General features: G+C 31.5%; 3 protein-coding genes across 5 annotated transcripts; all 3 read left to right on the forward strand.

The window, feature by feature from the left end:
• The first annotated feature begins 4151 nt into the window (after window positions 1-4151).
• LOC112702240 (uncharacterized) lies at window positions 4152-13014 on the forward strand. Of its 2 annotated transcripts, none has more exons than XM_025753200.3 (12): window positions 4152-4401; window positions 5689-5857; window positions 6458-6575; window positions 6865-6961; window positions 7419-7525; window positions 8028-8150; window positions 8264-8417; window positions 8875-8935; window positions 9028-9404; window positions 10139-12137; window positions 12250-12630; window positions 12719-13014. In XM_025753200.3, the coding sequence occupies exons 2-11, from the start codon at window positions 5691-5693 to the stop codon at window positions 12494-12496; spliced, it is 3450 nt and encodes a 1149-aa protein (XP_025608985.1). In that variant the 5' UTR covers window positions 4152-4401; window positions 5689-5690; the 3' UTR covers window positions 12497-12630; window positions 12719-13014. The 2 variants fall into 2 exon arrangements, with proteins under 2 accessions (XP_025608985.1, XP_025608984.1); XM_025753199.3 differs by lacking the exon at window positions 4152-4401 and adding an exon at window positions 5275-5378.
• Window positions 13015-13721: 707 nt separating this feature from the next.
• On the forward strand, window positions 13722-16603 carry LOC112702241 (plant UBX domain-containing protein 4). Of its 2 annotated transcripts, none has more exons than XM_025753202.3 (4): window positions 13722-14524; window positions 15404-15677; window positions 15854-15949; window positions 16054-16603. In XM_025753202.3, exons 1-4 carry the CDS (start codon window positions 13989-13991, stop codon window positions 16423-16425), a joined length of 1278 nt encoding a protein of 425 aa, XP_025608987.1. In that variant the 5' UTR covers window positions 13722-13988; the 3' UTR covers window positions 16426-16603. The 2 variants fall into 2 exon arrangements, with proteins under 2 accessions (XP_025608987.1, XP_072055127.1); XM_072199026.1 differs by having other exon boundaries at window positions 13759-14524; window positions 15407-15677.
• Window positions 16604-22042: 5439 nt separating this feature from the next.
• On the forward strand, window positions 22043-26943 carry LOC112702242 (homeobox protein SHOOT MERISTEMLESS). Its single transcript, XM_025753204.2, has 5 exons — window positions 22043-22367; window positions 22596-22955; window positions 23079-23331; window positions 25284-25555; window positions 26486-26943. Exons 2-5 carry the CDS (start codon window positions 22635-22637, stop codon window positions 26681-26683), a joined length of 1044 nt encoding a protein of 347 aa, XP_025608989.1. The 5' UTR covers window positions 22043-22367; window positions 22596-22634; the 3' UTR covers window positions 26684-26943.
• Window positions 26944-27591: the final 648 nt, after the last annotated feature.

Below are 27591 nucleotides of genomic sequence, written 5' to 3' on the forward strand. Positions count from 1 at the left end.
ATAAAGAAGGCGACGATAGACAACAACAAACCTCGATCATACAATGGTGGAATGCAAACTCATTCTCCAACTATCAGAAACAGAGAGGGAGTGAAGAAACAGAGAGGGAGTGAAGAAGAAGGGTTTTTTTTTTGCCTCAGTGAAAATGAAGAGTTATTCCTTTATTAAGGAAGGGGCAATTTCGACAATACATAATAAGTAAATACACTAAAAATAACAAAAAACGTTTATAATTGGGTATATTCTATTTTGAAACAGAATATTCCGTTACTCCTAACGTTTCTTGTCACTGTAAGGACCCAATTAAAACAAAAAAATTGGTATAGGGACTCAATTAAAAGGAAAAAAACTATAGGGACCTAATTAAAAATTCGGCCAAACTATAGGGACCAACAGAGTAATTAAACCTTAATTATACTTGGCAAAATAATTTTAAAATTTAAAAAATTATAATAGACTTAAATATGATGGTAAATTTTGATATTTATTAATATTTGATATCATGTTAAATTTTTTAATTTTGAAAAATATAAATTAATTTTAAAAGATATATCTTTAAATATTTTTATATCATCTTTAACTTTTAAAAATTACGAATATAAATATATATTTTTTATATTTATCAAATATAAAATAAAATATTTATACTTTTAAACATTACAAACACCTATTTGAAAACTGTAAATACTAAGTATTAATTGAATTCAAAAGTTTTGGAATATCAATAATTTAGATGAGATGGTGAAAAAAAAGGAGAAAATATTTTCTCCATTTAAATTTTAAATCAGTATTTTTTTTTAAGTATTTAATTTGACATCAAATTTATTAAATTGTACAAGAAAGGAATGGCGTCTTTTTTTTATTCCAATATTACGTTTATATAGAATGCATTTTGAGTTGAGATGTGCATGGTCCGACTCGACTCAAAGACTCGGTTTGGTCTGGAACACTTTAGAAGTTATTTTGGTGTTTACCAGGTTTAAGTTTAAGATCGAGTAAGAATCTCAAAAATAGACTCGGTCATTATTTTGGATCAGATCCTGGTCATGACTTAGGTCACCCGAACTCGGCCTGGTGGTCCGGTCATCATACACAATTAATATTTTGTGTTATTAGTGATGAATGATGGCTATTTTTATGTGGAATTTAAGTATTGTAAACCTTAATATTTTGTGTTATTAGTTATTGATGAGTTTGAAAAATTCTATTTTTAATTAAGTGATGATCAAACATTATTAATATAATTAATTGCAAAATTATTAAATTGATTTTGGATTAAATGTTGATTAAAATAATTTTACAATACAGGTTTTTATTGGGCCGAAATGAAAAGAAGAGATTCCAAACCCAATAAAATCAAAATTCAGCCTTATGCAATTTTTGTCATATGAATGTTGGATGAAATATTTTATTAGATGGACCAGTTTTACTTATTATTGATACAAGCCCAAATTATCTCTCATCCATGATCCGAAACCAAGCTTGAAAGAAAGTAAATGTATTGCGTCTAACTTCCAACAGAATTCATTTCTAGTAAAATTCAAATTTCATTAAAATGAAGTTAATACATGCATTGAAAACATGAGAGAGATTGTCATTTATATGATTGATGGCATTAAGGCTATACGCTACTCAGGGAAGGAAAAGCAACTTCTTTTCAATTAATTTGTTTAATTCATTTAATTGCTTCTCTTCCAATGGTTTCTTCTCTGTCATTCTTTCTTTCTTCTCTTTTGGTCATTACCCAGCAAACTATGGAAGCCATGACTAGACACCGAAGAGAGGAAGAAGCACGCCAAAAGACCATCCCAATGATGGCAAGAAAAAGCAAACAAAAAGTATGCTGTGGCTAAGATTCTCATTCACTTGTGGTAAGATTTTGTAATGAGATCTTGACTCCTCTATACCAAAAATGGTAGAGAAGATCTTGGCCAGCAAAGAGAAGATCTTTGGAGGGATGACTTGTCTCTGATCTTGCTCAACCACTACAGGAGGTAGCTACAGTGGCTACGTGATGGAAGAGGCAGAGATAGGAGCAGATGAAGCTATCATCATCATGAAGCATCAAGGGCTAGAAGTTCATCTTGGAGAGCAAGAAAAGATGAAGGGCTCGGATTGATGAAGATTGGTGACCAAGGAATTACTAGAGGTAATTGCATGTTGGGTTTTGCATGGGTTATCTCTTCTCTCTCTCTCTGGCCGAACCGGTTCTATTTTGAAGAAGAAGAAGTTTAGCTTGGTTTGTTTGGTTTCAACCGTGAAGGCTTCTCCCTATAAGTAAGGGTGAACAGTCAGGGTTTGAAATAAGGAGAAAGTGTGAGAGTGCAAGGCACAGATTTCTCAGAGCTACCTGAGCTAACAGATTTTTTTCTCCTTCAATGTATTCTATTTTGTATTTTTCTGTTTAATTTTGTCATGCCTTGAGTCTCATGGAAAAAAGCCAACAGTGAGGTTTGTATGAAAAAGCCATAGAGCGGAAAAAGACAGAGAGTGCAAAATTAAAAGAAAAAGCCATAGATGTCCTTAGAGTTCCTTTGTTCATCTATGTTGTGTTTCATGATTTTGTGGGAATCCCCTTGTAAGTTGGGTTAGCACTTTACAGTCTGTAATAAAGAAGATTATAGTGAAATTCCATCATTGTTATGATGGAGACTGGATGTAGGCTGCACTGCACTTAGCAGCTGAACCAGGATATATTTGGGTGTAATTTTCTCTCTCTTCTACTCCATTTCTATTTGCTACTGCACAGGAGCTAAAACTGAAAAAATATCTCGTGTCAAGTGACGAGACAAAAATAAAAGTCTCGTGGCTAGGAACGAGACAAAAATAAAAAAGTCTCCAAAAATTGCTTCAAAGACCAGCAAGTGTTACTAAGTAAAAAAGGGGGCTAAGATTCAACCCCCCTTCTCTTAGCCACTGAAGACCATCAGTTATTATAAGACTATAAGTTAATGTTTTTATGTTTAAAATGCATAAGATTTTAGACTAATCCATAATATTGGGTTATTTGTATTGATTTAAATATTTGGTGTTATTAGACAATAGTAGTATTGATTATGCTTATGCTTTAATTTTAGAGAAGAGTTGGTTCTTGTTATATTTTACTAAGTGAATTTTACCATGTCAAATAATGGTTGGAGTATTAAAAATTTGGATATTTTCACATGCTAACTTATAAAAAGGTATCAAGGTAACGTAATGTTAACGGCCCAGTTTTCACCCGATTTTTACCCGGTATAATCGTGGCCCGAAAGTGTATAGGTTTCATCGGGTTTAGGGTCAGATTCGGGTCTAATAAATAGGTCCGGTATATATTTTGGGTCGGATCTGGGTCACATCAAACTTAGTTTCACTCGATCCATGCACACCCCTAATTTTAAATAGGCTAAAAGTCAATCAAATAAACTCATAAGCCAATTTAAACTCGATTAGTTAGCAGGTTAATAAGATGCGCTCATGAGTTACGCAATTTTAAATTTGAATTTAAACTCGAATCTTAAATGAGTTGAGTTTGAAGTTAGATAACCTTAATTTATTAACTTTTGGATTATTTAATTATACATATAATTTATTATAATTATTTGTATTAATATATATTTTATATTTTATACACATATATACATATATAATTTTTACATATTATTATGACAAAGGATATAAATTATAATCGATAAAAATATAAGTTTTTATTTGAATAGAATTATAAAATGTGTTCATGTTATTTGAGTTTGTTTGTAAGTTTTTAAGGAGTTGAGCTTAAACTTTATAAATAAGCTCGATTATTAATAATTCGTAAGTCGAATTTAAATTTAGTCCGACTCAACTCGAGTCACTTCTAATATTAATTAAAAAAAATAGTAAAATTATTTTTAATTTTCACACCATTTATTAATTTTTTAGGATGCCAAATTGTATTCATTTGATCACTTCCTATTTTATTTGTTTTTGGTTCAATTATAGAAACTTATTTAGAAAATGCTAAAACTATAAAGAGGTTAGTTAGAAGTTAATAATTAATTTAGCCAAAAGTATTAAACTAAATTAAAATTTTGAGCAATGCTAGGGGCCAGCAACATTTGTGATTGGTAGCCATCAATTAGCCATCAATGATGATTTGATAGTATGAGATTGGTGTGAGATTTCATCCAATGGCTCACATTTCTCTGTTGGTTACATGCTGGCCAAAATGCAATAAAATTGCTGGCCCCTAGACTTTTCCTAAAATTTTTTTCACAAAATAATTTTTACATGCACAAAAAGCGAATAGCTTTCGACAACGCAGGTTCTCTCAGATCTCTCTCTCTTTCGCATATCAAAAACGAAGTGTAACTGCAGATTGAGATTTGATTCCAAAACCATGGAGCTCAATCCATCACTCTCACCCAACATAATAACCTTCAGGTTCCATTCCCACATTCTCCCTCCTTTTTCTCACCATTTCTCTGTCACTGTTCTATTTGGATCACACCTTAATCGATTCAATTTTCGAGTTTCAATTTGATTCTGTTTATCGTCATCTGTTGCTGTTCTGTATGATCGCGTTTTTTTAAACGAAGAAGTTTTCTTTTTGTTTTTGTTTTGGGATTTTGTGGTGCATGCACACATGTCTTGTAGCCCAAGCTTTAAACGTTATGTTAGGATCATGCCATGATCAAGAATCACGATTACGTGAGTGTCATGTTATCGTAGACAAAGGCGTTGAAATCAAATTAATAGACGTTTGGACGAGAAAATTGTTAGAAAACTAGGTTTGATTGGGTATATATAGATATATATACCGATGTATAGTCAGCTGAAGTGGCAGATGCTTAGCTTCTTCACTTAATCGATTGTCTTGGGTTCGAGTCATGGAAATTGAGTAATTGATACTGGGGAGGACTTTGTTGTGTCTGAGATCTTGTTTTCTCGAATAGGACTATCTACTTATTGTTCCACCAAAAGAAAAGAATCAAGTATAAGCAGGGATGATAACAGGAAGAGACGAAAGGGGGAGTTGGGACCAAAAGATAAGCAATATAAGTTCAGATTTAATGATATGAAAAACCAGGAAGTGGGGAATCAAACCATAGTCCCATGGTTAGGTAGGAAAGTGTGTGATGCTTGTTAGAATTTTGTATTCTAAAAAATGTCGTCCAATATGTTACATCAGAAATTAGTCTGAGTGTGTTGTTAATTACCGCGTAACTGTCTTGTGACCAACTGCATTGGCGGTTATTGAGACAGTTTGTTCTCTGATGGTGAGAACATATATAAAGCATCTTTTGGTTCCCAATTCTGATCATCAGAAACACTCTGGTTCCATCTCGGTTGGTGTTTCAAGAATTGGAAAATTCCAAATTGAATCAAGGATTCTCAATTAAACAAGGCTATGGCTGGAGGTATGTTGATTACTGTGATTAAGAATTTTCTAACAATGTTGTATGAGTTTGTGATGTAACTTTCAAAGGTTGTCTCAGCTCCTGTAATTTCATTGTCTGCTGCTATAATTTCTGTCATGAACTTCAGTTACATTATTCCAATTCTGTTGCAGTCCTGTATGAATAATTGGTGGGCCCTTCCTCTCTTTTGAAATGAGTCTCATGCTAGTGACATGATGTTTCATGAGATGATTTTCTTTTGTTGAGAGGGTATTTGGATTATTGGTGAACGTGAGCTTTGTATTTTTTTTAATAATTTTTTTTGTGATAGAAATGGTGGAATTGTTGTTGATTAATGGGGGTACTGGGAAAATGCGGCGTGCTGAGGTGACAGTTGAGGAACTGCTGGTGGACAGAGCAGTCAAGGAAGAATGCACATATGAGAATCTTCCCAAAAGGCTGCAAGCAACTGTGTCTTCCAAAGATGAATGGCACAAAAGGTTAGGAAGAGGAAATATACCTTTGTTCTTCTCCTGCATGTGTCTTCTGTAGTGGACTAGTAGTATAGTATTGCTTAAAATATATTTTTTTTAGGGGCTATAATATATATTTTAACCAGTTAGTTATCTCAGCTGAAATGGCAATTGTTTGACAAATCTTTACTGGTGAATGCTGATTCTCAATGAGTCATTACGATATTGAGCAAAACTGAGCTAGGGCCTAAGTACTCATAATTTAAAGCCCCATAAATTTGAGATAGCATTTTGCTGTGTTGCACTCATATTCTTGTGTTCAAAGGGGATGGAGAACTCTTTTTAACGCTTTCATAAGTCTTTTCTCAATTCCTTATATAAATTAGTTGTTTTCCTAAAGTTATTGTGCCTTATTTCAATAATCAAATCACAATATACTCCTAAGAAAAAGCAACTTTTGAGTTTGATGGATAATTCTTGTTTACGAGTTTTTCAATTAGATTTTCATGATTGTGATACTTCACTCTAATTTTAGGGCTCATCCGTCAACTATCATTATTGTTTTTCTTGTATATATATAATTATAATGTTGCCTTCTCTTGTGCTTGCCATGGAAATTTCATTCAGGATAGTTCAGCACTGCATAAAGAAGAGACTTCAATGGAGTAGTTGTTATGCCCGGAAAGTCAGTAAAGAAAATGAATATTATGACGAAATGATACCGTACTTGCGAAAGCATCTTGCTGTATGTGGTCTTCTAATGTCTGTTACTCCAATTTGAATTGTATATCAATTGTTAAATATATGCATATGTTCTTTTATGCATTTGGAGAAATCAATTTTGATGATTATGTATTTTATGAAGAAAATTGAAGTTTAATTCCTGAAAAATTTAAAATACTATATTGTAATTGTTATGCCTTAATTTAAGGGTCTGGGTTTTGATCAATAATTTAATCATATTATGTTGTCTTTTTATTTAAAAACATTTCATTTTTGGGCTAATACATTTGTTTCTAATATGCCACTTGCAGCTATTTCCATATCACTTGTCAGAGTACGTGTGTCGTGTAATGAGAGTATCAGCTTTCAGATATTACTGTGATATGCTTTTTGAAGTAATGAAAAATGGTACTTGTTACTTGCTTGTTTCAATCCCATATGAATATACTCCGTGATGTTCATGCTTAATTTTTGCTGTATATAGTATGAAATCAAGACATTTTTTCTTCTTGATTTTTTCTTTCAAGTAGGGAAGAAAAATGCTATCACCATTATTACTAGATACTTTTGTGGCATTTGCTTTTGCCACTAGACCTTTTGGCTTTACATTGTTACCATAGTCAATAAGATGTGGAAAATATAACTTCTTGTTTGATATTGTTTCTAGTTGTTATAATATATTACATCATTTATAGGAACTTAATCAATTTATGACTTATTATTGACTTAACAAAATATTATAGGTACTTTTATTGTCTTCCTCTTTACTTGTTTGATATTCTCCTTGAAGATAGATATGTGAAATTGTAAAGGTTTGTTTGAATAAAAGCTGGCTTCCAAATGTTTTTTTTTTTTTTTTATGTAGAGCAACCTTATGACAGCATCCCAAATTTTAGTGCCGCAGATGCTTTAAGACTTACAGGAATTGGGAGAAATGAATTTATTGATATAATGAACAAGTGCAGATCTAAGGTACTTCAAGGATTCGCCTATATGTTAGATTTAGTGGCATTATATGCTTCATAGAAAAACTATCCTTTAGCTTTTATTTCCCTGCAAAACAGACATTTCCATGCATATTATATCATGCATGTAACATCTCTTTTACAGAATAGGATATATGTGTAATGAGGGAGGTAGTAGAAAGAGAATTGCAAATTATAATGGAAAATAATTTTAAATCCTTGAAGAATAAAGGCAATTTCTTTGATATCAGCAGTTTTATGCCTTTGCCTAGACTCATAGCAATTGTGATGAACAATCTTGTATATATGTATTTATTTTTGGATGACTTTCAATTTTCCCTCATAAATTTGAATTTTGTTAGTCCATGGACTTTATGCCCATTGTCCGAATAATGATTTGGATTTGATAAAATTCTCAACTATATTTTGGTAGCCGTTATGCTTAAAGGCAGGCTGGCAACGTTTATCAGTACTATCTCACCCATCGTTTTATCTTTTGGAGTATCCAGAAAATCATGTGGAAAATAAACAAGTCAATAGCAAGAGAACATTTGCCTACTCAACCTGTGGATTTTCCAATTGAACCATGGTGGGGAGTTTGCCTTGTCAACTTTACATTGGATGAATTTAAGGTGGGGACTACTTGTCAACCTTTTGAAACAAAGGAACTTATAATAGCGTTCATATAGTGTTATTTTGTCAATGAGAGAAACTATCATGTTCCTTTTTTCTTTTACTTTAATAGAAACTCTCCGAAGATGAAATGGCCACAATAGACAAAGTCTGCAAGGAAGAGGCAAATTCATTTGTCATGTTTGATGCTGCTGTTGTAAGGGCTCTTAGCAAACGAGGACTGGTCTACTTTGACATTCCTGTCTATCCTGATGACCGACTCAAAGGTATGTTCGATGTGCATTTTGATTGGAATTTTAAAGAAAAAAGGTGTAGGTTGATGCAAATGAGGTTTTCTTATTTTTGTAACTTAATCTTTCAATGATTTCACCTTTTATTTTGTTAATTTTCAAGCATGTTGATAATGGTGTACTTCTAAATATATACCAGTTCCTTTTTGAAGAATTACATTTTTCTACCCATCATTTAGCATAAGATTGTACCGGGATCATGCTTAGGCTTTGTTGCTTGGACACATGACTAGTAATATTTAAAAATATTAGGCTCGGAGAATATATATACTGGGTTTAAATATGCATTGTTTTATAATTAATTGCATAGTAAAAACATAATACACAAATTGTAAGGAAGATCCTAAGTGCATGTATGACTTTAAAAACACTATTTTCAATGTATATGTTTCTCTAAATGATTTCAGTAATATTTATATTTATGGTGGTTTAGTTTCCAGGCTTGAAGGTTTTGTTTCTAACAGGGAGCAGTCTTTTGAAGATCCTATTGAAGAGTAAAGCAGTTATTTTATGCATTTCTTTAAAATTTTGTTTAAATTTTTTGTTTGCATATAATTTGAATCTAATGCTAAACCTTTTCTCTCAGTTTGGTGTATGCAGTTTTTGTTGTTTCAAATGAAAATGCAACTGTTAGTGAGTTGGCAACAACGCTACAGGCTGATTTGTCACATCTGCAGGCAGCTGCTGCTTTTATGTGTAGATTGGGATGGGCAACAAAAGCAATGGATCCTCAACCTGTTGTTCTAGATACAAGTATACCTGGTTCTCCTAAGAGTGTAAGTGGTGACGAAGATGCCTTTAGTGCTTGTTTGGGTTCAGAGAATCAGCTTGTTGATGGTGAATCCATTCAAGGGGATACTCCACGTTCAAAGAACCATGGCCATCGTTCTTCTTATACTCGTGTTGCTTTCATGGTTGATGCCAATATTACTTCATATCTTATGATGGGTTCTGTTTCACCAGGTTTATACCTTCACTCTCCCATCCCGAAGCATAAAATTTGTTTGCTATAAATTATTTTTTCTGAATTTGTTTTTCAAGTATGGACTCGAAGTTAGCTGCTGTTATAGAAAATTTTGTTATAACCCAAACTAAGGTTCCTCATTGTTTTTTTTAAGTGATTGAGTGGATGACTAAGCTACCAATTTTTGTTATATCTCATGTATATATTTCCTAGTCCTACAATTGAACTTTGTCCTTTAGTCTCAATAATTTCCAGTACAATTGAAAAACAATGCTCCTTTAAGTTTCCAAGTACCAACATTTGTAAATGTTTGTTTTGCTAGAGAATTGAACAGTTTGGCAGCAATCTGGTTTTGTGTATAATTGATTTCCAGGGTATGATAAGCAATGAAGTCGACCTTTCAAAAATAGAGTTGATCACCAGTTTTACAAGGTTATCGAAAGAATTCAGTAAAAACTCGTGGTGCTGTTTTCTTATTTGATAATGTGTTGTTTAATGAGAGAGAAAAGCAATCATGTAACCACTTTTGGGAGAGAAAAATTTGATTATCAACTACAGCATTATGTTGTTACTTCATAATCTCCCCCCATTTTCGGCTTTTGCTTCTTAAGGAAAATGATTATCCTCTTGCTGCTTATGGTGCCAACTTATGTCATTTATTTTTCTTTTCTCTTGCTATTTCTTACTAAGTTCGTCCATTAATGGAAAGCACACTTTCTGTCGAACTTTTCAGGTCTGAAATCTCATGCAGTAACACTATATGAAGCGGGGAAGTTGGGTCATGCCAGCATTGATGATCTTTGCAAGGATCTTAGTACTATAGAGGGTGTAACATTTGAGGGAGAACTACAGGAATTCGCAGATCATGCATCTAGTCTGCGTTGTGTATTAGAATGTCTACAATCAGGGGGAGTACTAACTACTGTAGCTAAAGAAGAGGAGGAAATTGATAAGACGAGTGTGGTTACTTCAAGCAATGATGAAGCTAAAGAGGAGGAAGGAAATGGTAAGACGAGTGCGGTTACTTCAAGCAATGATGAAGCTAAAGAGGAGGAAGGAAATGGTAAGACGAGTGTGGTTACTTCAAGCAATGATAAAGCTAAAGAGGAGGAAGGAATTGGTAAGACGAGTGCAGTTACTTCAAGCAATGATGAAGCTGAAGAGGAGGAAGGAATTGGTAAGACGAGGGAAGTTACTTCAAGCAATGATGAAGCTGAAGAGGAGGAAGGAATTGGTAAGACGAGGGAAGTTACTTCAAGCAATGATGAAGCGGAAGAAGAGGAAGGAATTGGTAATATGAATATGGTTACTTCAAGCAATGATGAAGCTAAAGAGGATGAAGGAATTGGTAACATGAGTATGGTTACTTCAAGTAATGATGAGTCAAGTTCTGTGATCACAGCAGTATCTTCTGCAGAAAAGTCAGAAAACTCTCGTATTTCAGAGGCTGATATAAACAATGATAATTTATTAGATTCAGAAGAGCATGAGGAGACTTCTATTTCCTCTGAACCTGTTCCTAGTAGTATGAAGGATGAAACCCATCATAGTCCATCGGAAGATGACAGTGGTCACATTCATAAAGCTAGTAAGTCAGACACACATATCCCGGTTGTTGAGAATCCATTAATACTTGGAATAGAAAAGCTAAAAAAGAGAAAGAAATATCGTGTAGATATCCTCCGCTCTGAAAGTTTGGCTTCTCTTGCACCAGCAACTCTTAATCGTCTATTTATTCATGATTATGATATAGTTGTGTCCATAGTGCCTCTTCCTAGTTCATCAATTCTTCCTAAACCCACAGGTCCAATTCATTTTGGTCCTCCTGCCTATTCTTCTATGACTCCATGGATGAAATTGGTATTATACTCAACTATAGCCCGTGGTCCTTTATCAGTTGTTCTGATGAAAGGACAGTGTCTGAGCCTACTTCCTGCTCCATTGGCCGGTTGTGAGAAAGCCCTTATATGGTCTTGGGATGGTTCAGCAATAGGAGGGTTAGGAAAGAAAGTTGAAGGGAATTTAGTGAAGGGTAGTATACTCCTACATTGTTTAAATTCGCTTCTTAGATATTCGGCTGTGTTGGTGCTTCCTCTCAGTAGGGCTGATCTTAGTAAATCCGGAAATGTAATTACTTTGGATATTCCTTTGCCCTTAAAGAACTCAGATGGGACTGTTGCCTCTGTAGGAAAAGAGTTAGGACTGTCTGAAGAAGAAAATTCTAAGTTGAAACCTCTCTTAACTGAGTTGGCAAAAACGGCAGAACTGTCATCAGTTGGTTACATTCGCCTGTTGAGATTATTTAGTGGGCGAGAATCAAATAAACTCTCTTCTGGCACATATGATTGGGTTCCATTAAGTGTGGAATTTGGGATCCCGCTATTTAGTCCAAAATTGTGCAGTAACATATGCAAAAGGATAGCTTCATCGGGATTGCTTCAGTGTGACTCATTTAGTGAACACCATGATGCAATGGTAAGCTTAAGGAAAAAGTTACGCGACGTTTGTGCCGACTATCAATCAACCGGTTCAGCCGCAAAGCTTCTTTACCATAAAGAGCAACCCAGGGACTTCTCTGGACCAATAACAAACTATGCTAGCGGAAGATGGAATTCATTTAGGGATGCTGCTTCTCCCATTTCAGGGACATCAACTCCACAACAAAGGGTTAAACTTGCTAATCGACAACGCTTCCAAACCGGAGTATTGTGCTTCGATGGAAGTAACATCAGGTTTGCTACTGAACATTTTATGAATGCATAACTTACTTCTTAGATAGAATCATAGTTAATTTCATAATTTTGATTTCATAATCGACTCACATTCATTGAATGGTGCATGCAGATCATATGCATTAGCTCCTGCTTATGAAACTTCCACAAGAACTATTGCAGAAATGCAGCATACAGATACAACTAATACTGAACCAGAAGAAAATGATAGCAAAGAAGCAACCCTCCCTGGCGTTAATATTATTTTTGATGGTTCCGAGTTGCATCCATTTGAGATATGTGCTTGCCTCCAAGCTCGCCAACCGGTTTCCTTAATAATAGAGGCTGCAACTGCTTCAGCATCTACAACAATCAAATAGTTACGAAGTCATTCCTACACATTACTCCTCTTTGATACACATGAATGACAATGCTGTGTGCCATGTGCCAATGTTAATGCTACTTCCTGTTTCATGGTTGATGATTGTGCACAAAGTTGGCCTCAAGTTTGAAGGTAAGGTTCATTATGTTTTGGTAGACACTTCAATGGACTTGGTTTCTTACTCCTTATGAGTTAGTAATGCCTGTTGTATTTGCTACAGATTTCTTCTAAATCAGAATATTCAAACCAGTTGGAGAGATGGAGCTCTGGAGACTAATTATTTAATGGTCTCTAAACAATGTAAATACATATATGACATGAATTTTCTTACTCATGTCACATAGTGCACTATATTGTAGGGATTCTTAATTAAAATAATAAAAAAATAGTACTCTACCCAATTGTCCTCAACAAAAATTTCATTATACTTTGTTCACTTATTAAATTTTTTTTGATATGGTGGTAGATTGTTGACTTTTTGTAAATTTGTTATACAGGTAAAAAGATTTACGAGGAGTAAATATGCCGAATTTGTGCATAAATCATAATAGGATATTTTCATTAAGTTTAACGCCTTAAAAAGGATTATGAATAAACGAATATCCTTAAATTTGAATATAAATTGTTACAAGCTATTGGATTTTATGGTTTATTCATATACTGTATCAGTTTACAGATTGATGAACAAACAGTGACTCGTAAATAATCACAAATAATAAGTTGTATTTTATGGATTGAATGTAAAATCCTTTTATCTATATCTATAACCAAATAGTCAAATACACATACACAACATAAACATATTACCTTCAAAATTATACCCAATATATTAAAACACATAATAAATTATCACAAACTCAATTTATAATCCACTAAACATAAAAGTAACAATTTTTTAATTACTATGTATAACATCCAATAAGTTCTGTCCAATCAACAAATTCAAAATTCTATCTAAATCATTTGCTTAAAGAAGTGGTTAGGTAATATGTTAAATATTAATATGACATGCACGCAAGATCTTTGTTTAATGTGGTAATAAATTAATGATCTTTGTCTTACAATATATAAGATTTAATAATTACCTGAGACCAATATATTCAATATGCGAGTGTATTAGTATAGGTGAGTATTATGATATGTACTGTTTAAATTTGGATGCTTTCTAACGCATTCTCTTTAAAAAAACAATACTAATATGACACGGCTTATCTTAGACAGTTATACTTATAGCATTATTGCATTGACATGTTAATTTGTGATGTATTAGTATTATCTAACCTGCAATTTCCTCACTTAAACATCCAAACTGGTGATGACTAAAATTAAATGGATGTGGGACCCACAGTGTTTCATACGCAAATCACACTTCATCTAAAAGACTAAAAGAGAGTAGTAGTAGCAGCTGGTCCTGGTTGCGTGGCTCATCAACTCAACAAACCGAAACAGAAACAGAAACAAAAACTGCGATCCCAATCTTGCGAATTGCAATGGAAACGACGAATCCCGATAATCCCGACGCCACCGCCGCCCTAGTCGACTCCTTCTGCGAGGTCACCTCCGCCACCAAGCAAGAAGCGCTTTTCTTCCTCGAATCCCACAACTACGACCTCGACGCCGCCCTCACCACTTTCCTCGACAACGATGCCAACAACAACAACACCGCTGCCGCTGCCGCTGCCACTGCAACTGTCGCCGCTAACATTTCTCCTCCAAACAACGCCGTTGCGAATCCCAACGCCCTTTCCGAATCTCCTTCTCCTGCTTCCGAGCCTCACTCCCCTGACTTCTCGCCCTCTCCCTCTCGCTCCCGTTCTGCTTCTCCTACTCCCTCACGCGCTCCCTACGAGCTCCGATCGAAACGGGCCAGCGGTAAGGAACCCGCCGCTAAGTCCTCAGGAAGCCAACGTGGCGGAATCCGCACGCTCCGTGATCTCAAACGCTCTTCTACCGATCAAGGGGACGAAGACGACGACGATGATGATTCTGATGAGGGTCAGTACTTCTACGCTGGCGGTCAGAAGAGGTAATTAGCGATCCATGATTCTCTTGTTTCTAGGGTTTTGTATATTCGTTGCTTTGGTCTCACGTAGTCAATGGAAATCCGCAATATTATTTTTTATTTAGGATTTAGGATTCAATCAAGAATTGGCTTTGTTTGCATCTGCTATAGCTGGCTTAGTTAGTTAGCACACTGTGCCAAGAATTTTGCTCTTTGTGTGTATATCTAAGTTCAGCACCTTTGATTACTTTGTGCAACGTGAGTTACGAGGTGCTGTTGTATTAGTCGGGTTCCCTTTCATTGTGAGTATGTCGCTGAAATTTGCAACCTCCATTGATGCACCATTTTGCCTATGTGGCACGTCAAAGATTAGCAACTGTTAGTGCATTTTGTTGGAGAGTGCTAGTCTTTGGGGGGCATGATGTTATTTCTTTCTTTTGGGGGGCAATTTTGTTGAAAACCGAAACTTTGGGTGGCGAAAATGCTGGTTTACTCAAAATATTAATTGTAGGCATTAATGCATTACTGTATCTGTTTATTCTTATTTGATCAATTTGACATATATTTGACACTGAATTTGAACTAATTTTGCTGTTTTGAAATCTGTTTTTTGACTTAGTTCTTTTTGCTTGTCTTCTAATTTTGTTACGTGTTTAATACGATCTTGAATGTCTCTTTTCGGGTTGCATGATTATCTCCTTTGCCTTCATTCTGTGAACTTTCTCTGATATTACTTATTAACAATTCTTTTTGGCCTTGACCAATTGCATGCACAGTTAATGGTATTTGGTATTATTTAAGAGGAGTTTGCTGTTTTTGGCACCCGTATCACTAAAAAGAATTTAAAAAACAATCATGTATGTGGAGCTGAAAGTGAGTGACATATTGTTTTCATGGTTATAGTAGCATGCTTGTCCAAGATCCTACCAAAGGTACCGATGTGGATGATATTTTTGATCAAGCGAGACAGTCAGCTGTTGATCCACCTTCTGAAAATACATCAAGGTCAAGGAGTTTTACTGGCACAGGAAGATTGCTTACTGGAGAGACTGTGCCATCTGCTCCTCTACCATTAGAGCCTATTACACATGCAGTCACTTTCTGGAGGAATGGGTTCTCTGTCGGTGATGGTCCTTTACGGAGTTTTGATGATCCACAGAACGCATCATTTCTGGAGGTAATCTAACTGCCATGGTGTTTGATTCAAAAAGTTCTAGATAAGCCATATATTCGCATACTTCATACTTTAATTCATTGAAAGTTATTATTCTCACACCTGCAACATGTGAAAATTGTTGATCACTCTTTCCATTTGAATTGTTATATTCTTATCATCATTTATTCCTCGAACAGAGCATAAAGAGATCCGAGTGTCCCAAGGAGCTTGAACCAGCAGAGCGAAAAACTTCTGTCCATGTCAGCCTCACAAGGAAGGATGAAAACTACCCTGTATGCTCTTCTTATCTCACCTCATGTAGATTTGTTATCTATAGTTATCTGTGTATCTATGTGTTATTTACATTTCCTTTTTCTTTTTTGCAAATTATCTACAGGAACCAGCAAAGCCACGTCATCTCCCTTTCCGTGGTGTTGGAAGAACTTTAGGTAGCAGCTCCTCCAGTGGTGAAGCAGCTGGTGAATCTCGCGTAGCAGCTCCAGTGCCAACAATGGGTTTAGTCATAGATGAGTCACAGCCAGTAACATCAATCCAGTTAAGGTTAGCTGATGGTACACGCATGGTTTCTCGTTTCAATCACCACCACACTATCAGAGATGTCCGAGCATTCATTGATGCATCAAGACCCGGTGGAGCAACAAGTTACCAACTGCAGACAATGGGTTTCCCTCCCAAACAACTCACTGAAATGGACCAGACTATAGAGCAAGCTGGTATAGCCAATTCAGTTATCATCCAAAGATTGTAGGTTGTTTTTTCACATTCTATATTCAGGTCAACTTGAGATACCTGCATTTATGGTTAAACATTGATTGATCAACTTACTTTGGTGAATTTCATATGACGTGCTTGGTTAGTATATTCTCCTTCCAAAATGGAGTACTTTCTTGAAGAGAGATTGAATATTATGAAACTTGATGCCAAAAGAATTCTTAGGTATTAGGTCATAATTCTTTGTTACCCTCTCGGTATTAAATTCCTGAAACTTTTTTTTTGGACCTGAAATTCGTGAAACTTTGACGCCATATGTCATCTTTTATTTGGTATACAACGGGGCCTTAAGCCCAAGGAGCCATGTTTCATCTTAAATGGAGTTAAATAAAGGTTTTGATCTACCAAAAAAGAGAAGGTTTTGTTCATAGTTTAATAGCGTTTTTCTTTCATGTTTCATTTGAAGTTGTTTTCCAACCTGAATTCCTTGCAATTAGTGTTACTACATTTGGTACCCAAAAATAAAATTCATACGAGAAAGGATCCTAAGGTCCAACTCAAGTATAAAGAAAACCCAAGGTTGAATCCAACGAAGTAGGCCCAATCTTATAAAACGTGAGCACCGAAAGGGAAAAAAGAAAACATATCCAATTGGCGATCTACATTACCATGTCGAATCAGCCACACTATCAGGTAAAGATGTATTTCCATTTAATATTATATAACGCTAAACGGTAAACTTCTTAGTACTATTTATTGTTGTGTGTTTGGGACATGGGGGTACATTCTTACTATTTACTTTAAATAATTTGGAAGATTAAATAATTCGTTGTAAGTTTATTTTTTTTATAAGTATATAATTTTATATATTTTTGCTCTAGTATTAATAATTGTTTACCTGGATAAAAATTAACGTTGTCACTTTTTTATATAAAATAAAATATTTGAGCTCATAAAAAGTGGGAAATGTATTTAAAAAAATAAAAAATACTGGTTTTGAGTTCTTTATGTGTTATAATTTATAAGGACTCTTTGGATAAACAACTATTAAGCACATTTGTTAAAATTTATTGAATATGAAAATATGTTCTAATTAGTAAAAATTGAATATAAAAAGTGTATATATATATGTAACAAATTTTAAATGATAATATATAATTAAAATTATACATTTTGAATTCAATAGTGCATGTATAATTTTCTTCAAAAAGAAAAAAAAAAACACAACACAACATGTCAAATTGTCAATCATCATGTAGGGCAAGGTTGCATCTTACAAATTGCAATAGTAATAAAACTGTAATGAAGAGACATTAGGTGTGTCCCACAAAGAAGGCAACAAATTATATAATATGGGTTTCTTTTGCTCTCTTTTTCCCTCTCTTCCAAAAAAGCTTTTTCCCCTCTCTCCATATTACTATTTGATTAGATTGACATGACTCCTCTGATGACCTATGTGTGTCTTTGCATGAATTCCATTTCTACAAAACGGTGTCGTCTTCTCTCCCTTTTCAAATCCTTCCTACCTACTAGCTAGTGTAGATAATTATGTTCAATACATTCATTTTATTAGCCTTAAAAATATTTTTTAATTAATAATAGTAGAATTAATGAATTTCTTATTTCTAACGATATTGCTTTTTCTCTCTAATAAATTTTCGTTATCTATATTTCAGTATTATATCATTTTTCTAAGCCATTTTTCATGCATTTAGAAAATAAAAAGTGAAAAATGAAAGATTTCTCATTATCATATATGAAAGGCACAAGTCACTTGTGAAAAAGCAAGAAGCCAAGGTGTTTGAAGAGTGATAAACCAATGCAAAGATCCGAATATATATCATCACAAAAGGGAATATCACATGCATATGGCAATACAATACACTGATGGGTGATGATGATGATGATGGAGAGGTTTGGATGGACGGTTGATGTTTGATTCTTTTCAATCACAAACATAGCCAACACATATGCCACTATACTTACTCAAAGCCAAATCAAAGAAGAAAGGTAAATTGAATATTTGATTACCAAAAGGAACATACATGCTTTCATTTTTCACTTTAATTTGCTTTATCACATGCCACTCAGTTTTACAATGTTCCCCATCAAACTTGTTACAAATTAGTGTCCATTTGTGCTTGTTTAGTGGTAAACATTAGCAATAGTAGAGATTTTAATTTAAAAAAAAAACACACAATGTTTTGTCTAATAAAGTTAAGCATAGAAAAATATCATTATTATTATAAATTTAATTTTGATACATTGTCAGTATTAAATAGTTTTATACATGTATTCAATTACGTAACATCACATCAACACAAATAACTACCTTTTACATTGATTAATAATCACATAAATAGTCATTTAAAAGAATAATTTTTTTTTGGTTTCCTACAGTATCCTCTAACCCGACAGGTCAAGGACTAATCCGTCGCGATACTGAGCTCCATTTAAAGGTTTGTCGCTGGTCAATGGATTACTGCATGCATAAGGTAGGATTCGAACCCCATTCAAAAGAATAGATATGTGTGATTATATGACTGTATAAAATATTTTACACTATCAATGACTAAGTACATTAATTAAACTCATTATTATTTGCTAATGTATGTTTCAACAAAAATTACTAGCTAGACCGCGTTCTATATATTTATGTTGGCTAATCTTTCTCTCAAGTATCTAACATATATTAGAAGATCTAAGATTAAGGTACATTAGAAAGCAAACTAACCCTAATCCCCAAAAAAATCAATGTTGAAACCCTAAAAGAAGATATATAAACCAAGCTTAGCTTGTTTGGTTTATAATTTGTAAAACACATAGTTTGGTTTAATTAGAGTAACTTTTGCTTTCTTACTCATAAGTTTTAAACTGTATGTAACACAACATAATTTTATCAAATTATACATATTAAAACAAACTAAAATTTAATTCAAAACATTATATATAATATGCATACGCAATAAGAATGTGTGCTAGAAAAACTATATATGGAAAAATTGGTTCAAATTTAGGCCACATTTTGAGAATATGCATCAAATCTATTAAAGACAATCCCTACCCTAGTTCTTACAGCACATTCCGGGCATCACAATTTTATCTGTCTACTATTTTTCAATAGAAAATATTTTTTTATTATTATTAGATAACTTTCATAAATTTATGATGTCGTCACCATTGTATTTTAGAATAAAAAAATTTTCAAGTATACTGTGGTACCGATGTTTCAATAATTTTTAACTGTTAATCTTAATTATAAAAAATATATATAATATATATAATTAAGATTAACAGTTAAAAATTAATGATATATCGATATGAGTATATGATGATACACTTAAAAATCTTCCTTTAGAATAAACTGTAAATTTCATTTATTAAAATGAGAGCCAAATTCTATCTAATAATAATAAATTTTAATACAATAATTACATAAAAAAACTTAGCATTATTCTACATTCCTCTTATCGTAGTTATGTTTAATTTAATCTTTTAGATTAGAGAAATATTATATTTATTCTCTAACAACTAATATCTTGTTGACGGTCATATATAGTGGATTTTACATAAAGAGGTATAGTTGTGTTGAAAAGTAGAGATACAATGGATTAAGATTTTTAATTATATTTTTATTTTTAAGTTTTTATAAAAAAATAAAAGATATTTCTTTATTTTTTATTATTTGTTGCAAAAAAAATTAAAATAAAAGTATAAATAAATAGATCCTATTAGAGTTTTAACTCCAAAATAATAATTTAATTATATTACTACATTTTATAATCATAAATCAAATTAACCTCTTATACAAATTATATTTTAACGTTGCTAATAAAATAAGATATCAACGTATGAATAATTAAGTGTTATATATGTATTACAAAATTACAAATGAGCAAAATATTTTTTTTGATATGTGATATATAAGGCTGCATGAATTTAAAAGGAAACTAAGACTGAAAGATAAAAATTAATTTAAATTTTTGTATTGTATTTATTGTAAAATATATATAATTAAATTATGTATCATTATTATGTTTGATTTATAATAAATATGAAGATTGAAAAATATATTTAGAATTAAAATTAAATAAAAATATTTTAAAAAAATATTATTATAATTTCAGTTTTTATTCTAAAAATTTTAATTTTTTGTATTTTTATTTTCTAAAAATGCTAAAAAGATTGAATTTTTGTGTCTCAAAATTTTAATTTTAATTTCAATTTCAATCTTTAATCGTTAAACACAACACATAATTTTAGTCCTCCAATAATCTTAATTTTAATCCCAAAAAAGTAACACAACCTAACTGACAATGTTAGTATTTCATGTGATACTTAATAGTTCAAATTTAATTTGTGAGAGAGCCTATAAATTGATTCATGGTTTTTAAAACTATGGATTAAGTTTATCAAGTAGAATGCTCGAAAATCAAATTAATCAATGGATTTGTTTATATTATGACATGATTAACATGCACAGTGTGACATAGCAAGAGCAATACATGTGTAGAGTAGTTGTCTGCAAGAAATGAGTTATATGAAAAATCCTATTTGTCAAACTATCAACAGTAGTAGTACACATACATGAACAGTGCTATTCCAAAGACCAATGCAAGGCAAGGAACCTGAGACTAATTAAGATAGTGTGAGATTGTGACTTTTATAACTGCGTTTGAAATAAAGACTAGCAGATACAGATTAGAAAACAAAAATTAAAAAATAAATTAAATTACATTTTTATATTATATTTAATATAAAAATATATAAAATTAAATTATATTTTAATATTTTATTATATTTATAATATTAAAAGAATTAGAATTTTATATTTAAAATTAAAATTTTAATTCCGATCTCAATTTATAGAATATAATACTGATGATACCACTTTTTTCCGTTTCTAAGGTTCTATTTGTTTATAAAGACTGGACACTGAGACAAAGATACTAAGATACAGAATTGTGTTTGACAAAGGAGACATAAATAGAGATAATGTATTAAAAGACATTAAATTAGTGTATTTTGTATCCATCAAAGAACACAAAGATACTAACAATGGACACAACTTATTTTTCATTTTTTTATTATTCTTGTTAATTTTTATAATTATATTTTTTATTATTATATTTTTCGTCTCAAATTTTTTGAATTAAAAAAATAAAAATAAATTAGATTTTCATAATTTGTTTTAATTTATTACTAAACAGAACACAAAATTTTGTGTCTCTATCCTTTTATATTTTGTTCTCAGAAACAAATGTAACCTAAAAATTAAGTTTGTTTATAGAGTCGAGACATTGAGATAGAATACAGAAAAAAAATTATATTTAATAAATAAGACATAAATAAAAATATTATGTCTTTAGACACTAAATTAATATATTTTATATTTATTTTAATAAAAAAATAAAAATATTATAAAAAATATAATTTATTTTTTATTTTTTTATTATTCTTACTAATTTTTTATAATTATATATATTTTAAAATTTTTAAAAAAATAAAAATAAATTAAATTTTTATAATTTATTTTAATTTATTATTAAATAAAATATAAAAATACAAAATTTTATATTTCTATCTGTTCCATCTTATTTTCAGTATCTTAACAAACACCGTCTAAACAAACATTAGGTTGTAGCACACAGAAGACAAGACATAGATGAATGAGTATGTGTATGAGATGAGTATGTATGTAGATGTATGGTGATTTCATTGGGAAGGAAAACTGAGTGTGTTGTTGCAGAGACACACGTTATCCCTGTGTTGTAGCCCCCCTCTCTGTCCGCACCCTCCTCTCTTCACAAACACAAACTCTCAGTCATACAAAACAACCCACTGTTCACCCCTCTCTGTTCCTATCCATTTTCCAATGAACCCAAACACTTCTCTCTTCTAGTACTCTTTCTTCTTTTTTTATTGACAGACCCAACAGAACTCGTCCTTAAAAAACACGGGTGGTGTCCATAATTTAGGGTATGTTGGATTTTTGTAGGAATAAAGTGAAATAATTAATTTGTTTCAAGCTTCATTTGCGGGAGTCCTTTCTGATCTCATCTTATCTGATCTCTGATCTCCCACAATTATATGCAGCAAAAAGCCACCTACTATTTTTTTTTATTATTAAAAAAATGAAAATGGTTTGCTTATTATTATTATTTATTTATTGTTAACTGATGGAAAGATTTGTTTGATTGAGAGTAGGGTTTCTTATCTGCTTCTGCTTCTGCTACTACTTCTTCAATGGACATGATGATGAATATTGACGAATCCAACAACAACAACAACAACAACAACATGATGAATAGTGATAGTAATAAGTTTCTTTCGTCTATTATGGCTACTGTCATCAACAAGAACACCAACAATTCTTCTTCTTCTTCACCTTCTACCTTCAACATGCCTCATCATCATAACTATACCAGCCACCACCAGCAACAACAACAAACCGCCACAAACACCAACAGCAACGGCGCCGGAAGTAGTAGTGTACAAGTTAGGGATAAGATCATGGCACATCCTCTCTTCCCTCGTCTCTTATCTTCTTACCTTAATTGCTTGAAGGTCATCATCATCATCATCATCATCATCATCATCAATATATCAATACTATTCTTATAACAAACTACATATGTTCTTTTTTTCTCATAATGTTATTATTATTTATTTAATTTGATGGTATTAAAGGTTGGAGCACCTCCAGAAGTGGTGGGTAGGTTAGAGGAGTTATGTGGAAAGTGTTCATCATCATCATCATCAAGAAGATCAGATAGTAATTCATGCATAGGTGAAGATCCAGGGCTTGATCAGTTCATGGAGGCATATTGTGAGATGCTCATTAAATATGAGCAAGAGATTTCTAAACCCTTCAAAGAAGCCATGCTCTTCTTCTCAACAATTGATTCCCAGCTTAAGGCCCTTTCTCTTTCACCACATTTTGGTATATATCCATAAACATTCATTAATTCAATTACCCTTTTAATTAAACAATATCTAAAGTTTCTTTATATAACATAACATCCATAATTATATATTTATTTTATTTAAAATAATAATTATTAAGTCTTAAATAAGACAATTTTGAAATGTTTGGACTGGGTTTTTTATTTTTTATTGTCTTTGATAATCTATATGATCATCATGTGTGACCTATTGAAAAGAAAGAGATAGAAAAAAAAACCCTAGAAATTAACCCTCCTTTGCTAGTTATGCCCGTTTAGCCATGGGAATCTTCAGAAGAAATGTCCTTCATAGTTTATAATTAAATTTGTTGGTATTAAATTTAAATATTAAAAATTGTTAGCAAATAGAAAAGTAATAATTATATATATACACATATAAATCACTTGGAAAAAAAATTAATACTAAGGAAAATAGTAAATGATTGTTTCATATATATCTAAAGAATGTTTATGAAAATAAATGATAGATTGTGATGATATAATATATTTTTCATTTAAAAATGTTCATTTGAATATCTCTTGAATGAGTTGCATATCAGTCAAATGATCATTCTCATCATAAATAGTGTCACTAGAGTTTTACATGAACTTGATTAAAAGTTCGAATCAATTATTTAATGGGTCCAATGTGTTTGAAAAATTGTATTTTCCCCCTTTTTTAGTTATTATTCGAATGATTGAAAAATTTATTCTTAATGCTTCCCAATTAAGTGATCAATTCATTATAATTTTCGTTTGGTCATGGTTTGCCGCATTATTATTAGTGCTTATTTCTTCTTTTTAATTGTTTCTTCACTTCATTTAAATATGTAAATGATTTTGTCTTGGTCAAATTAAAGTCCTTTAAGGAACAGTTGGTAGAAAAGGGAAACTTCTTGTCTTGTTTTCTCTTGTCATGTGTTTCTTTTATCAAATTGTTCCCTATGCAGTAGTTTAATTTGTTAGTTTCTCAAATTAATTGAATCTGTCACTACTGTTTTTTATGTGTGGTTATTTTTCGTTCTTTTCATCTCTTTCTGTATGCACTTTAATTTATCAATGGTCTTGAATAGTTTTTATTTATTTATTTATTTATTTATATAACAATAGCTTCTTTTATGAAATTGACTAAGTGCGATTAGATCATTGATTAGATGCATTAATCAGGCTTTTAGCAAAAGGTTATTGTCTTTTGTAAGTGTTGACATTCTTAATGAAGACTTGCAAGTCACTTTTGCCATGTTATGCAAGTCTAACTTAACTTAAATAAAGAAAATGCTAATCAAATCTCTTTTGACGTTTTTTTTTTATTTTTTCCCCACTTGGTGACCACTCTTGGCATATAATCTTTAGGTTATCTTGGATGTTATTGGATAATTCAAGAAATATTCTACCTAATTACATAACTAATATAATGCACCGCCTTTCAGATATACAAGAGCATGCTAATTTTAAAGAACATTCTTAACCCCTCATTTTTTATAATATTTAGTCATTATATTTAAAAAAATACTTGAATAAATTAATGAGTGTATTTGGAGTACTGAGTACATATAAAATGTGTATCAAAATTATGCATTTATATATTAAAAAAGTTTTACACTATCATTTAATTAAATTCATTTATTTAGATAATTTTTTTAAATAATAAATTTGCAAATGAGCTATTTTTGATAATTTGACAACTTACTATTAAATATTTATGTAAAATTATTTTATACATAATCTGTGAATGAAAATTAAATTTTATATATATAGTCTTCCTTGGCTAATGATGTAATATTTTGTGATATATGTCATGCTATATATATAGACACATATAGTCAATAATGATAAGGACTAGCAAGTGCATGCAATTTAATTAATTACTTGGTGCGACATATTCTACCTGCAACATTTATTGAAGGTTTTTAAGATTATTCCATATTGTTGTGGTAATTTTATTTGAAAGGTACTAATCATCAAAGTGAATCATCATCATCTTTACTACAAAATGAGGTTGATGTGCTTGATGAGAACAACAACAATAATAGGAACATGGATACAAGTCAAGCTGAAGAAGACAGGGAACTAAAGATCCAGCTTCTGAAGAAGTACAGTGGATATCTTGGTGGACTCAAGAAGGAGTTTCTCAAGAAGAAAAAGAATGGAAAGTTGCCAAAAGAAGCTCGTCAGCAGCTTCTTGATTGGTGGAACAGACATTACAAATGGCCTTATCCTTCGGTATGTATATATATATGTCACAACTTTCTTAATAACTTGAATAAATCATTTTACATATTTACATCTCTCTACATATCTAGTTTATGGATAGGTTTAATTACTTTGTCAGTCCCTGTTGTATCACAAATTAGGTTCCTATATTTTTTTTCTTTTCAATTAAGTTCTTATACGATATCAAAATTTGTAATTAAGTTTCTGCCATGACAAAAACATTAGAATTAACAGAATATACTGTTAAATAAAATGAATACGTCTAATATTTAACTGAATATTCTATATATTTTAACAGAATATTCTGTTAATTTCAATGCTTGTCACGGTAGAGACTTAGTATATGGTATAGAGACCCAATTAAAAAGAAAAAAAAGTATAGGGACCTAATTAAAAATTAGATAAAACTATAGGGATTGACGGAGTAATTAAACCTTATGAATATTGAGAATCGAGATGTAGACACAAAATATTTGGTGATGATGTATAAAATGCGATTTGGTGTCTTTTTAAGTAGTTATTTTAGCTGATGTATAATACACTATTGATTGTCTGTCTGATCTAAAACTTTTTTATACTCGTATAGCTAGCATGGAAATTAAATTCTTTTTTTGCAAGAAATTTTTACTAAAATCTTTTACATTTATTTGTCACTAAAAATTTTTTGGTATAATATATTAATGATATGTGCCACATTTTTTACTTGATATTCCTTTGCAAGAAGATATAACATTATTTGAGATCATATTACATACTCTTTTTGGTTTCAAATAATTGTTTATTTAGATAATTGATACATTAATAAACATAATAATGTGCTTAGATTCAGATACAATAATTTTAAATGGTTTACACTATTAATATATCAAAATTAAACTCGAGAGTAATTAATTAAGCTTGATGTTGATATTGGGTGAACATAAATATATTTATGTATAGGAATCCCAGAAACAGGCACTAGCAGAATCAACAGGGCTAGATTTGAAGCAGATAAACAATTGGTTCATCAATCAGAGGAAACGCCATTGGAAGCCTTCTGAGGACATGCAATTTGCTGTTATGGATGCAACTAACCACTACATGGAAACTATCATGTGCAAGCCATTTCCCATGGATACCATGCCTATTCTATTTTAAGTTTTTAACTATGCAAATGCATATGCTATATATATAATATATAGTATTTATAGCTTGTATGAACTTTTAACTGTTGAGCTGAAACCCTTTTTAGATCTCAAGTTACCTTAGGTCTTGAAGCTGCTTTAATTATGAAGCTAAGCATGCAAGTTTCCCTATTATATATATGTATCCTTCAATCTCTTGATGTGTTATAGCCTCTTGAATTTTTTGTGGAACATTAAGGAGACTTTTGTATGATATTCTATTTATTTAGTCAATTGCACAAGTAGAAATCCTTTAACATTTATCATGCTAGGCAGTGGTGGAGCTTGAAATAAAATTTTGGGGAGTCAGATAGAAGATAATTGTCAAGATGTTTTTAATATGGACTCCATTTAAAATAAGCTTGTCTAATCTTATCTCTCTCATTTGGGTGATATTGTCAAATTTAAAGCCATTTTTTAGGGTCTCAGTTCCAAAGAATTAAGATCAAACTTATCAGATGCAACTTTTTAAATTTTTGAAGGTTGTATTTCATTTTTTTCGTGATTCATTAAAGTAAAAAAAATTATCTACAGGTGTTAATATTGTAAAAGTTATATGTTTTTCTCTTTGAATATTAACATTTCTCTTAAAAATACATCAATTCTTTGATTTTTATGATTATTTTATATAAAAATTTAAATATATATCTTGTAAAATATGTAAAAAAGAAGTTAGAAGGACAAATATTAAAATTTATAATATTTATTGAATTTTTTTATCAATTTATACAAATACAATAATATCAATACTTATTGAATATTCTAATTTTTTTATCATATATAAAGTTAAATTAAATAAACAGTAAAATATAAAATAATATTAAATTACATAACTAAAAAATACCTAATTTTTTATATTTGAACTCAAAAATAGAGGTAATG

The sequence above is a fragment of the Arachis hypogaea genome, chromosome 7 (genome assembly GCF_003086295.3).
Source record: "Arachis hypogaea cultivar Tifrunner chromosome 7, arahy.Tifrunner.gnm2.J5K5, whole genome shotgun sequence".
Taxonomy (NCBI): domain Eukaryota; kingdom Viridiplantae; phylum Streptophyta; class Magnoliopsida; order Fabales; family Fabaceae; genus Arachis; species Arachis hypogaea.

Bases quoted from the DNA above. Each gene is read 5' to 3' on its own strand.
- LOC112702241 (XM_025753202.3), top strand. From the start codon at position 13,989: ATGGAAACGACGAATCCCGATAATCCCGACGCCACCGCCGCCCTAGTC. The intron at 14,525-15,403 runs GTAATTAGCGAT...TCATGGTTATAG, and splicing joins TACGCTGGCGGTCAGAAGAG to TAGCATGCTTGTCCAAGATC. The intron at 15,950-16,053 runs GTATGCTCTTCT...AATTATCTACAG, and splicing joins GGAAGGATGAAAACTACCCT to GAACCAGCAAAGCCACGTCA.
- LOC112702242 (XM_025753204.2), top strand. From the start codon at position 22,635: ATGGACATGATGATGAATATTGACGAATCCAACAACAACAACAACAAC. The intron at 22,956-23,078 runs GTCATCATCATC...ATGGTATTAAAG, and splicing joins CTTACCTTAATTGCTTGAAG to GTTGGAGCACCTCCAGAAGT. The intron at 23,332-25,283 runs GTATATATCCAT...TTTATTTGAAAG, and splicing joins TTCTCTTTCACCACATTTTG to GTACTAATCATCAAAGTGAA.
- LOC112702240 (XM_025753199.3), top strand. The intron at 6,576-6,864 runs GTATGTGGTCTT...TGCCACTTGCAG, and splicing joins ACTTGCGAAAGCATCTTGCT to CTATTTCCATATCACTTGTC. The intron at 7,526-8,027 runs GTACTTCAAGGA...TGGAGTATCCAG, and splicing joins TGAACAAGTGCAGATCTAAG to AAAATCATGTGGAAAATAAA.